Consider the following 13365-nt stretch of genomic DNA (forward strand, 5'->3'; position numbering starts at 1 on the left):
AATCAGCTTTTAATATCTGAGCGAATTAAGTGGGATTCTCAGTATAGCATGTGGCATTATTGCATATGTATATTGCTATTCATTCCAAGTGAAGGCAAAAAGATACTGATCATCAGGATGTACAGGAACACTAAAAGATGTACTGCAGAGATCTATCACAGAAAAGAAGTCACTCATTTTTGGAGTACAGGACAGTAAGGTAAGAGGGTTTGACACTACAGAATGTCAAGGGATGATAATAGCATTGATAAATCTCAAGTCCTGTACAAATCTCCATCCCTTGTCATTTGATTTTTTAACTGGCAAAATGGGAGTGTTACAAGGGCTTGTGCAAGGCACAATAAGCCCCTTCTCAATGTAAGCTGGCACTGAAGTTTTATTCCTTCTATTACCTCCTGCCTTAATGAATACTGATGAATACTGAGCAGGGACTTATACTTATCTATAGTAATTTTGATAGGGGATGCAGAATGTGTTTATCCAATGTTGGTAGAATTGAGTATCCATAATTCTTTAGGTACTAAGCCTAGCAATTTGTCTTGTTCAAAATCATCCTCATCATGAGTCACAAATAGTGTGTGATGAAGGAAGTCTGATTGATCCTTTAGATCTAGAAACATTTCTCCCTCAGGAGTGAAGGAAATATGGGCTTTATAAACTTCTAATAAGTCTCTACCTATCAGGTGAATAGGAGTAAATTCTATTAGGAAAAAGGAGTATCTTACTTTCAGTTCAGCTAAGTAAAATTCTAAAGGTAATGATTTAAGAGTTTTAACGGGCATTTGGAAACCCCTACCATTTGTACTGAGGTATTACTCTGAGGGAGAGAGCCTTTAATTTTGGTAGAGTTCACTTCCAGAAAATTGCAGAAGATGGTAAACTTCCAAACTCATTCTATGAGGCCACCATCACCCTAATTCAAAACTGAAAACATCGCCCCTGTGTCTATTAGGGCTTTAATTGTTTCTCCTTGCATAATCATTTCTATTTCTCCCAAGTTGTTAGAGAGGAGAAGGGGAAAGGCTCTCCAGGTTGCCTCAGAGCTGCCCTATTCTTGTTTAACTAGAAATTCCAGTCTAAAGTCCAATTCTCCTTCTAGGCCATTTCAGCTCATTTTCTGATGTCCAGCTTCTTATGCAGTAAAAGCAAAACTTTTGTTTTCCTCTCAGTTGAGAATTATATGGGGGTTGTTAACCTTCAACTGATGTTGGGTACCTAATAGGCATGGTTGAAGATTCATGATTTTTGTAGATACTCTCTTTTCTTTTCTATCATTTTGAAAAGTTGGTTAGCCAGTATAACAAGGGTGTTGATATGTAACACAAACCAATCTAGATTGTGTCTTTTGATCAAAGTGGCCAAATCCTCATCTAAGCCTTCTAAAAGGCAGAGTTGAACAATGGATCATTTTTATGATTATTCAGATATCAGACCAGAATATTGCTTAAAAGTTTTATTTCCCCCCCACACACAAATCTCTCATAATAGTCTGGAATTGATTCATCTGGTTTTTGCTTACATTGTTGAATCTCTGTCCACTCTGTGGTTTTAGGAAAAAACTCTGGGATAAGATTAAGTAATTTGTGAACTAATTCCTTACACTCAATGTGAACTTTTGCACTATGTAATTCAAAGTCCATTAAGAGATGTTTTCAGCCTGCTTTCTCTACCCAATCCCTTGATTTTCTCTCAGAAACTAATAGTTGTAATAGTTCATATATATCTGAAAGCCTGGACTCATAGGTCCAGATGGATGGTTCAAATTCCTTAGAGAATCCCAAAGAATCCTGATTTGAATCAATAAATTCTTTAACCAAGGCTCTAAGTGTTGTACGGGTCCAGGGTATATAGGTAATCACCAAGGATGGTTTGCTCTCTCTGTAACAGTTTAATCACTTCTGATTTTTTATCCTCTTTTGCTGGGGAAAGGGGAGTAGCAGGAGGATAAAAGAAGAAAGTGTCTGGATCAGGCAGTTCAGATAGTAGATAATATGAATGAGGACAGAGGGAGAGACAGAGTCAGTGCTAGTGGCCTTTTTAGTTCTGATATCATTTCAAGCAATTTCTTTTTGGTTTCCTGGAGAGAAACTACTCTATCATTTTCTCTTTTGGAAGATTCTAGATAACAATCTAGTCTATCTTCTAGATATCAAATCTTCTAGATATCAATCAGTATTCTTGCCTCGAGAAGCCTATGAACAGTATGAAAAGGCAAAGAGGGCACTGAAAGATGAACTCCCCAGGTCAGTAGGTGCCCAAAATGCTACTGGAGATCAATGGAGAAATAACTCCAGAAAGAATGAAGGGATGGAGCCAAAGCAAAACAACAGCCAGTTGTGGATGGGACTGGTGATAGAAGCAAGGTTCGATGCTGTAAAGAGCAATACTGCATAGGAATCTGGAATGTTAGGTCCATGAATCAAGGCAAATTGGAAGTGGTCAAACAGGAGATGGCAAGAGTGAACACTGACATTCTAGGAATCAGCAAACTAAGATGGACTGGAATGGGTGAATTTAAATCAGATGACCATTATATCTACTACTGTGGGCAGGAATCCCTTAGAAGAAATGGAATAGCCATCATAGTCAATAAAAGAGTCTGAAATGCAGTACGTGGATGCAATCTGAAAACGACAGAATGATCTCTGTTCGTTTCAAAGGCAAACCATTCAATATTATGATAATCCAAGACTATGTCCGATCAGTAATGCTGAAGAAGCTGAAGTTGAACGATTCTATGAAGACCTACAAGACCTTCTAGAACTAACACTCAAAAAAAGGTGTCCTTTTCATTATAAGGGACTGGAATGCAAAAGTAGGAAGTCAAGAAACACCTGAAGTAACAGGCAAATTTGCCCTTGGAGTACAGAATGAAGCAGGGCAAAGGGCAACAGCGTTCTGCCAAGAGAACGCACTGGTCATAGAAAACACCTTCTTCCAACAACACAAGAGAAGACCTACACATGGACATCACCCGATGGTCAATACCAAAATAAGATTGATATATCCTTTGCAGCCAAAGATGGAGAAGCTCTATACAGTTAGCAAAAGCAAGACCAGAAGCTTACTGCAGCTCAGATCATGAACTTATTGACAAATTCAGACTTAAATTGAAGAAAGTGGGGAAAACTACTACACTATTCAGGTGTGAACTAAATCAAATCCCTTATGACTATACAGTGGAAGTGAGAAATTGATTTAAAGGACTAGATCTGATAGACAAAGTGCCTGATGAACTATGGATGGAGGTTTGTGACATTGTACAGGTGACAGGAATCAAGACCATCCCCAAGAAAAAAAACTGCAAAAAGCAAAATGGAGGCTGTTTGAGGAGGCTTTACAAATAGCTGTGAAAAGAAGAAAGGAGAAAGGCAAAGGAGAAAAGGAAAGATATACCCATTTGAATGCAGAGTTCTAAGAATAGCAGGGAGAGATAGAAAGCCTTCCTCAGCGATCAATGAAAAGAAAGAGAGGAAAACAATAGAATGGGAAAGACTAGAGATCTCTTCAAGAAAATTAGAGATACCAAGGGGACATGTCATGCAAGATGGTCACAATAAAGGACAGAAATGGTATGGACCTAACAGAAGCAGAAGATATTAAGAAGAGGTGGCAAGAATACACAGAAGAACTGTACAAAACAGATCTTCATGACCCAGACAATCATGAAGGTGTGACCACTCACACTCACCCAGAGCTGGACATCCTGGAGTGTGAAGTCAGGTGGGCCTCAGGAAGCATCACTACGAACAAAGCCAGTGGAGGTGATGGAATTCCAGGTGAGCTATTACAAATCCTGAAAGATGATGCTGTGAAAGTGCTGCACTCAATATGTCAGCAAATTTGGAAAACTAAACAGTGGACACAGGACTGGAAAATGTCAGTTTTCATTCCAATCCCAAAGAAAGACAATGCCAAAGAATGCTCAAACTACCACACAATTGCACTCATCTCACATGCTAGAAAATCAATGCTCAAAATTCTCCAAGCCAGGCTTCAGCAATACCTGAACCATGAACTTCCAGATGTTCAAGCTGGTTTTAGAAAAGACAGAGGAACCAGAGATTAATTTGCCAAAATCCACTGGATCAACAAAAGAGCAAGAGAACTCCAAAAAAAAAACAAACAAACAAACAAAAAAAAAACCCGTCCATTTCTGCTTTATTGACTATACCAAAGCCTTTGACTGTGTGAATCACAATAAACTGTGGAAAATTCTGAAAACGGTGGGAATACCAGAAAACTTGACCTGCCTCCTGAGAAACCTGAATGCAGGTCAGGAAGCGACAGTTAGAACTGGACATGGAACAACAGACTGGTTCCAAATAAGAAAAGGAGTACGTCAAGGCTGTATATTGTCACCCTGCTTATTTAACTTATATGCAGAGTACATCATGAGAAATGCTGGGCTGGATGAAGCACAAGCTGGAATCAAGATTGCTGGGAGAAATATCAATTACCTCATATATGCAGATGACATCACCTTTATGTCAGAAAGTGAAGAACTAAAGAGCTTCTTGATGAAATTGAAAGAGGAGAGTGAAAAAGTTGGCTTAAAGCTCAACGTTCAGAAAACTAAGATCACGGCATCCAGTCCCATCACTGCATGACAAATAGATGGGGAAACAGTGGAAACAGTGACTGACTTTATTTTTCTGGGTTCCAAAATCACAGCAGATGATGACTGCAGACATGAAGTTAAGATGCTTTCTCCTTAGAAGGAAAGTTATGACCAACCTAGATAGCATATTAAAAAGTAGAGACATTACTTTGTCAACAAAGGTCCCTCTAGTCAAGGCTATAGTTTTTCCATTGGTCATGTATGGATGTGAGAGTTGGACTATAAACAGAGCTGAGTGCCAAAGAATTGATGCTTTTGAACTGTGGTGTTGAAGAAGACTCTTGAGAGTCCCTTGGACTGCAAGGAGATCCAACCAGTCCATCCTAAATGGGATCAGTCCTGGGTGTTCATTGGAGGAACTGATGTTGAAGCTGAAACTCCAATACTTTGACCCCCTCATGCGGAGAGCTGACTCATTTGAAAAGACCTTGATGCTGGGAAAGATTGAGGGAAGGAGGAGAAGGGGACGACAGAGGATAAAATGGTTGGATGGCATCACCGACACAATGGACATGGGTTTGAGTGGACCCCAAGAGTTGATGATGGGCAGGGAGGCCTAGTGTGCTGTGGTTCATGGGGTGGCAATGAGCCAGAAACGACTGAGCGACTGAACTGAACTAAACTGAATATATCTATCAAAGCAAACATTCTATTTGCTCTGTTTGATCTTACAGCTGGCCTTTTTTAATTTTGTGTGCGAAAATATAAATTTTGGAATATCAAAAGAACCTCAATTTGGCCATTTTAGTTTGAGATCTCCTTTAGTATAATGTCCCCAATTAACCAGTTATTTTCAAGTATTATCTCTGTACGTATTGTACATGAATCTGATTGGGGTGTTACAGGTTGACTTTCTGACACTTCTCATTTTTGTTTTAGAGAGAGTCTATTTTCCATTTTAAATTGAATTTGTCAGGGATAAAATTCACTTGTGAAATTGTGTGATGAGCCTGTGTGCTGTCTGTGAGCTTAACCCCTGTAGGTGACACCCCAGAGTCACTTCAGCTCATCTTATGTGCCTCGGATTTTCCCTCCAGCAGTCTACGACCACTGTGGTTGCTCAGATTGCTGGAGGGACCATTTTTATTTGTGATCCCCAGATGAGCAATGGTTTTAATTAATGAGTGGGTTTTCCTATGGGAATACTGCACAGTATGAAGATTAAGCCTCTACCACTCCCGTAAACTTCTCACTCACCTGAGAAAACTGTATGTAGCCAGAAGTGTCTAGTCCCTTTTTGGGGGAGCAAAGCTTTCATATAATAGCTTCACTTTTATCCTGAAAAAGTTATTTTAAGGCAAAACATCAGATCAGCTTCTTAATGAACCATGTGAACCAAGACCACTCAGTCTCCTACAACTGAGCAAATCCTAGTATTTTTTCAACTAGTCCCTCCCCTCAGTATCTTCCAACTGGGCAAATATTCCTTGGTTAAGTCCTACCCAGTACCTTTCCACTGGCTGGATAGTCCCCTGATATCTTTCAACCAGCCGCCTCCTCCAGTATCTTTCCACTGGAAGGGTATTCTTTGGTATCTTTCAACTGAGACCCATTGAGTGTCTAGGCAATGAGTGGTTGTTTGTGTGTGCACATTAGTCGCTCAGTTGTGTCCAACTCTTTGCGACCTCATGGACTGTAGGCCATCAGGTTCCTTTGTCCATGTGATTCTCCAGGAAAGAATACTGGAGTGGGTTGCTGTTTCCTGCTCCACAATGAGTGGTTATGCCCCAGTATATTTAAACTGCCCCCACCCAATATCTTTCAACTGGGAAGGCACAGGCAACTTGCTCCACCACCAAATAAAATTCAGGATCTTCAAACAGTATGGGAGATCTGAGAACCAGGAGAGACTTACCCAAATTCATCTGGACTTCTCCAGGAGGCAGATGGGCAAAAGGGGCCGCTGCCAGTACCAAGGCTCCAGTTCCTCAAAGAATTCAGGCAAAGGAAGGAAGTCTGCTCTGGGTCACTTTGTTGGTTGCTATAACTGTTTACTTAAAAAAAAAAAAAGTCACAAGGTGAGAGTTGTGAGTTAAGTTTTATTTAGGGCAATATGAGCAGTGAAGACCAGGAGACAGCATCTCAGATAACTCGGAGAAACTGTTCCAAAGAGGTAGTGGGAAAGGACAATATATATGTATTTTTGTCAAGGGGGGAGTACATGAAATCAAGCACATATTTTTGTAGAAAGCTCATGCTGGTCTCATGAACTTTCTGCTAGTCATAAGAAACAATCATCACCATGAAGGATTTTAGAACTTTACTAGATATGAGAAGATACAAGAATTGGGCTCATAAAATCACCTCCTGAGAATATCTAATTTATCTAAAGATCTGTCCTGCCAGTTTCCTGGAGCACAGAGTATCTTGTTTATGTTTTCCACCCTGAACTTTTAGGGGTGTTGGAGGTCAGCAGCTGATTTAATATGGTTTAATCCTTGTAGAGGTAGATGGCATGCACCCACAGCAAGTGCCAATTTGTGGTTGACAATCCAGTCAGAGCTGAGGTGGAATTCAGCCAGCATAATGCTTTGGATGAAATAAATGCTAAATAAATATGAGCAAATATCAGCAACACATTAAAAAGCCTACAAATAAATGCTAGAGAAAGTGTGAAGAAAAGGGAACACTGTTGTTGGGAATATATGTTGGTTCAGTCACTGTGGAAAGCAGAATGAAGTTTTCTCAGAAAAGTAAAAATAGAATTACCATATGATCCAACAGTCCCACTCCTGGGCATATATCTGGACAAAGCTGTAATTCAAAAAGATACATTCACCCCTATATTCATAGTAGCACTATTCACAATAACAAAGATATGGAAAGAAACTAAATGTCCATTGCTAGGTGGACAGATGGACAGGTAAAGAAGATGTGGTACATATATACAATCAAATAATACTCAACCATAAAAAAGAACAGTAACATGGATGCAGCTAGAGGTTATCATACTAAGTGAAGTAAGTCAGAAAGAGAAACACAAATACCATATGCTATCACTAATATGTGGAATTTAAAACATAAAATAAACTTATCTATGAAATAGAAACAGTATCATGAAAGTAGAGAATAGACTCATGGTTGCCACGGGGGAGAAGCTTGGGGGAGAGATAGAGTGGGAGGTTTGTATTTGCAGATGTAAATTTTTATATGTAAAATGAACAAACAACAAGGTCCTGCACAGATAACTATATTCAATATTCTGTGATAAGCCCTAATAGAAAATAATATTTTTAAAAAAATTTGTGCATACATATAACTGAATCACTTTGCTGTATAGCAGTAATTAACATAAAATTATAAATTAACTATATTTCACAAAAATACATAAGTTAGATTAAAAACCAAAAACAAAATTAAAAACATATATCAATAACATTTTATAAACACACATATTCAGAGCTCATAATAAATTAACCCTGGAAATATTGGTGCAAATTAATTGAAATAGACTACAAAAATATTTTTCATAACCTTAATTTGTGCACACTCAAAACTGCAAGTGGGTGTAAGAAAGTGGTAGTATGCAGTATTTCTCAAAATAATTGGAACATAGAACTGTTATCTCTCAGAGTATCACAAAACGACTAGCACAAGAACTTTCTTTAATATCTACTATTGCATGCTATAAGAGTTTTCCATAGACCATTTTGGTGACAGCTATTTTGATTTAGCAGTCTTGATATAGTCACTTTTAAGAAAATTATATCTTACAACTTCCAGATGGTCAAACTGGTTTTAGAAAAGGCAGAGGAACAGAGATCAAATTTCCAACATCTGCTTGATCATCAAAAAAGCAAGAGAGTTCCAGAAAAATATCTATTTCTGCTTTATTGACTATGCCAAAGCCTTTGACTGTGTGGATCACAACAAACTGGAAAAGTCTGAAAGAGATGAGAATACCAGAACACCTGACCTGCCTTTTGAAAAACCTGTGTACAGATCAGGAAGCAACAGTTAGAACTGGACATGGAACAACAAACTGGTTCCAAATAGAAAAAGGAGTACGTCAAGGCTGTATATTATCACCCTGCTCATTTAAATTATATGCAGAGTACATCATGAGAAATGCTGGGCTGCATGAAGCACAAGCTGGAATCAAGATTGCTGGGAGAAATATCAATAACCTCAAATATGCAGATGACACCACCTTTATGGCAGAAAGTGAAGAAGAACTAAAGAGCCTCTTGATGAAATTGAAAGAGGAGAGTGAAAAAGTTGGCTTAAAGCTCAACATTCAGAAAACTAAGATCATGGCATCCGCTCCCATCACTGCATGACAAACAGATGGGGAAACAGTGGAAACAGTGGCTGACTCTATTTTTCTGGGCTCCAAAAATCACTGCATATGGTGACTGCAGCCATGAAATTAAAAGACGCTTGCTCCTTAAATGGAAAGTTATGACCAACCTAGATAGCATATTAAAAGCAGAGACATTACTTTGTCAACAAAGGTCCATCTAGTCAAGACTATGGTTTTTCCAGCGGCCATGTATGGATGTGAGAGTTGGACTATAAAGAAAGCTGAGTGCCGAAGAATTGATGCTTTTGAACTGTGGTGTTGAAGAAGACTCTTGAGAGTCCCTTGGACTGCAAGGAGATCCAACCAGTCCGTCCTAAAGGAGATCAGTCCTGGGTGTTCATTGGAAGGACTGATGTTGAAGCTGAAACTCCAGTACTTTGCCCCCCTCATGCAGAAAGCTGACTCATTGGAAAATACTGGGAAAGATTGAGGGCAGGAGGAGAAGGAGACAACAGAGGATGAGATGGTTGGATGGCATTACTGACTCAATAGACATGGTTTGGGTGGACTCTAGACTTGGTGATGGACAGGGAGGCCTGGAGTGCTGTGGTTCATGGGATCGAAAAGAGTCGGACATGACTGAGTGAGTGAACTGGACTGAATGTAAAATATTGACATAATTAAATCAAAATGGTTATTTTTTAATTACCAGATAATCTGGCATATCTCTGACCCTCACCCATTACAATATCTCTTTTTTATTCTCCTCATTTCTATGTCATTTTAGAATTTTTATAAATCTGTTAAATTTACAAACCAGAAGAATATATTGCCATATTTGATTGGGTTATTTAATCTTAGATACTTATCTTAAAACCACTATTTTTAAGTTTATTTATGGCAATCTATTTTACTGAAACAGCAGAAAAAATATGTAATGTGAAGGTGTTTGTACAGTTGACAGTTAGTTTTAAGGGATATTTTATTACATTTTTCTCCTCTCCATTCTAATTCAGTACCTAATATAGATTCAATCAAGCAAAATTACTGCATTAGGAAGCTTACAAAGAAATAGTAGTTTGTCATCTAGATTTTCAAAGAGAAAATAAAGTAAAATCCATTAGTATTCTGAAATTATTATTGGAAAGAAAATAAGTGTGGCCATCATAATGCTTGTAAAGTAATTAGTGAATGTGATAGGCAAATCACTCAGGCTATCAGAAAATTGTTACAAAATGAACAAACACTATACTTAAAATTATTGAAGAGCTTTTCTAAAGTAAGCTGCTCTTGTACACATATAAACTGCTTATACATAGTCAACTTGGGCAGTGTCAAACTTCTATATCCTCCCTTATCTCAACTCTGACCAATCCTTCTCTCTGATCTCTACACACTTCCCTGAAATTTATCCTTATACTTATCTGTTACCCACACTAATCTTTGTTCCTAACCATCTGTAACCCAACCTCATCTTCAATACCACACTAGGGTTAGGAGAGAGTTTCAACAATCAGATGAGGCTAAGAGATTGGTTAAATATCAGTCTCATTTTCTGGTTTCTGTGACATCATATTTTCCTGTAGTTTTATCATATTTCTTTGATAACTACTGTTCAGATTCTTTGGCCAGCTCATCCTCCTTGATCTAATTTTCAAATTTTGTTGTTTTTCATAAAGGTAGTCCTACATGCTATGTTCATGTATACAAGTATTCACAAGGCATAAGAGAAGCAAGGAGAAATTCAGACTGCCACAGCTAGCTCTCACATTCTTTCTGATCACATTAGGACATATGTGTCATATACAAACACATAAAAATCTCTTAGAAATATAAATGATGTGCATGTATGTATTACCTACTCAAATAAGAATAACAAAACTTCTTTATTTTATACATAGCAGTGATATAGCTTATGGTACATTTTCCATGGAAACCTGCTCACAGAACCATAGATTTCAGGTTGTTTATGGTTGGATGGCATCACCGACTCAATGGACATGGGTTAGGGTAAACTCCGGGAGTTGGTGATGGATAGGGAGGCCTGATGTGCTGTGATTCATGGGGTCGCAAAGAGTCAGACACGACTGAGCGGCTGAACTGAACTGAACTGAAGTCAGCCTAGGAAGATCCTTTACCTAGGAAGGCCAGGTAAATCTCCTAAAAGCATTACATAGATAAGGGATCTCCAGTCAGCAAACACTACTAGTGTGCTTGCCAGGAAGTCTGTCATTAATTAGCATATATGCAATGAAATTAAATCTTCCCTTTCTTTCTTGAGGTGTAAAGAGAGGGTAGAGATTCCAGGTCTGCTGCTAACTCCTTTCTCCACATCTACTTACTCCTGCTGTAATGATAAGCAAGTTGCTCCAGATCTCCCTGACTCAGTTTCCTCTTCTGCAAACTAAAAGTAATAATAATAGCTTCCTCATAGTGTTGTTGTAATGATTAAATAGTTAGTACATGTAAGGTTTTAGAAGAATGCTTGGAATTTGGTGAATCCCATATAGTAGTACATATCAGTATAGCTCCAGTTTAAATCTCTCCTCTTGGTTTCAGCCCCACACATTCAATTGCCTACTTGACGATTTCACTTGAACATTTCATAGGGATTTCAAATTCATAATTTATTTCCTCAGCCCCCAATCCCACTACAGATGTGTAATAATCTCTCTGATAGACCTAGTTGTTGTTGTTGTTTTAAGGTAGCATCTGTAGTTGATTCTAATCCTAACTCCATCATTTATCAGCTGTGGAATGTGTTAAGACACGACTGAGCGACTAACACATTTTCACAGCTGATAAATGATGGAGCTAGGATTAGAATCACTAAGATGCTACCTTTAAAATCATACTAGCTCTATTAGAGAGATTATTACTCTCTAATTCATATAATAGCTCCTGAAATAACCCTAACAATCTTCTAAGATGTCTGCCTTTCTAATATATCCCAGTAAGCACTTTCTGTAGATGATTATTGCTCAAAGATACCCATTTCTCTGTTTCCTTCACCAACACCCAGTACAACCTCCCTTAGTCTCTGACCCAAAAGACTTCCAACTGGCTTCTCCAAATACATTAATACACTCTGTTTGTTTCTTCCATTGAAAGTACAAGTCATCTAACTTTCCTACTAAAGTAGTCAGTAGTTACCCAACTTTTCTAGAATAGAGATCAAAATCCTCAATGTAGATTCATACCCCTATATCATTTATCATACCCTTGCTTTCCGCATGAGATCCATTTGTCTCTGCTGTTGCCTTAATGTTTTATTTCAGTTCATTAAATAATTCATCATTCTTCCTGTTCTAGGGTCCTCATATATTCTGTCTGTATTTGGAATGCTGTTGCCAATCCTTTACCTAGGTGAGTTCCTCCTAATTCTTGTGAATTCATAATGAACATTACTTTTTTCCATTAATATTTCCAAGATACTGGAGCCAAGATGGCAGTGATGGAAGACAAGGAGTCCTTGTCTCTCTAGGCCTAGAATATCTACCAGGTGCTAGTGGGGGACCTACAGCAGACAAGCAGACAGGAGGAGCCCCAGGGTCAATCAGGTACAGGGGTAGTGGGAAAGGGTTTAGGGAAGAGGACCAGTGTGGAGATGCTGCTGAGAGAGGGGGAGTGATTTGGGTGCCAGGAGTGACCTCATTGCCTTTCAGTAGTTTGGGCCTCATTGGGTGCCTGGAACAGAATACCTGTTTGTCTGGGAAGGGGAGGGACCCCTGAGGGGGACAGAGGGTCCATTGGGAAAGTCCCTTGGATTTCCCTTTAACTTGGCCTCAGGTAGCCTTCTGGAGCCCCAGGGCCAGGGCCACTGCCCTAAGGGGCCTCCTCTTCCTTCAGCACCCTCTCTATTTTCTGGCTGAGACTTCTGCCCTCCACCCTTCCTGATGCCCTCTGGTCTTCAGGGACCCCTCTCCCTGATTGGGTCATTGGGATATGAGAGGGAGTGGGGAGGTTCATGAGGGGATACAGGAACAGGGAACTGCCTTGTGATCCTCCACCCACTCAGCCCTGGGCAGGCTCTTAAGGCCCGCAGGCTGAGCCCTTCACCCTTCAGGACCATATTCACCCCCCTGGCCAGCCCACCCTCCAGAGCCACCCTCAGACCCTCCTTCACCCTCTGCCTTCCAGTTTCCTCTTCCCTCTTGGGCCTCACCCTCTGGAGAGACCCCTCATCCCTCTGGAGAACCCATCTGCACTCTGGACTGGTCCCTTTGTGCCCCGCCCCAGGGTTCCCCTCTGCTGACTGGGGCCACCCCGCCTTCCAAGGCCCTCTTCTCATTCCCAGGCTCCTTCATCCCTCCAGGCCAAGCCCTCCACCCTCCAGGGACAACCCTCCACCTCCAGGACCTAAGTCTTTTTACAGGCCTACCAAAGGTTTTTTCTACCTTTTGTTTTTTAACTATTTGCAAGTGGGAGTTCAGTTTTACCCTCCAGTGGTTGTTTTGTACATATTCTTTTTTCTAATGTTTCTGTTTTCTAAACTTATTCT

The 13365-nt window shown here is 39.6% G+C and overlaps 1 protein-coding gene across 1 annotated transcript in view; it reads right to left on the reverse strand.

Moving 5' to 3' along the window:
* Positions 1-1440: 1440 nt before the first annotated feature.
* The window catches only part of LOC145543292 (uncharacterized), a 54832-nt gene continuing 42907 nt past the window's right edge, over positions 1441-13365 (reverse strand). Inside the window, exons 4-7 of the mRNA XM_081584336.1 lie at positions 7331-7375; positions 6477-6615; positions 5819-5899; positions 1441-5055 (exon numbers count right to left, since the gene is read on the reverse strand). Of these exons, the coding sequence (XP_081440462.1) occupies positions 5848-5899; positions 6477-6615; positions 7331-7375 (236 nt within the window). The 3' untranslated portion in view covers positions 1441-5055; positions 5819-5847. The remainder of the gene's footprint in view (positions 5056-5818; positions 5900-6476; positions 6616-7330; positions 7376-13365) is intronic.

This window comes from Giraffa tippelskirchi, chromosome 3 (genome assembly GCF_054371585.1).
Source record: "Giraffa tippelskirchi isolate mGirTip1 chromosome 3, T2T-mGirTip1v1.2.pri, whole genome shotgun sequence".
Lineage (NCBI taxonomy): Eukaryota > Metazoa > Chordata > Mammalia > Artiodactyla > Giraffidae > Giraffa > Giraffa tippelskirchi.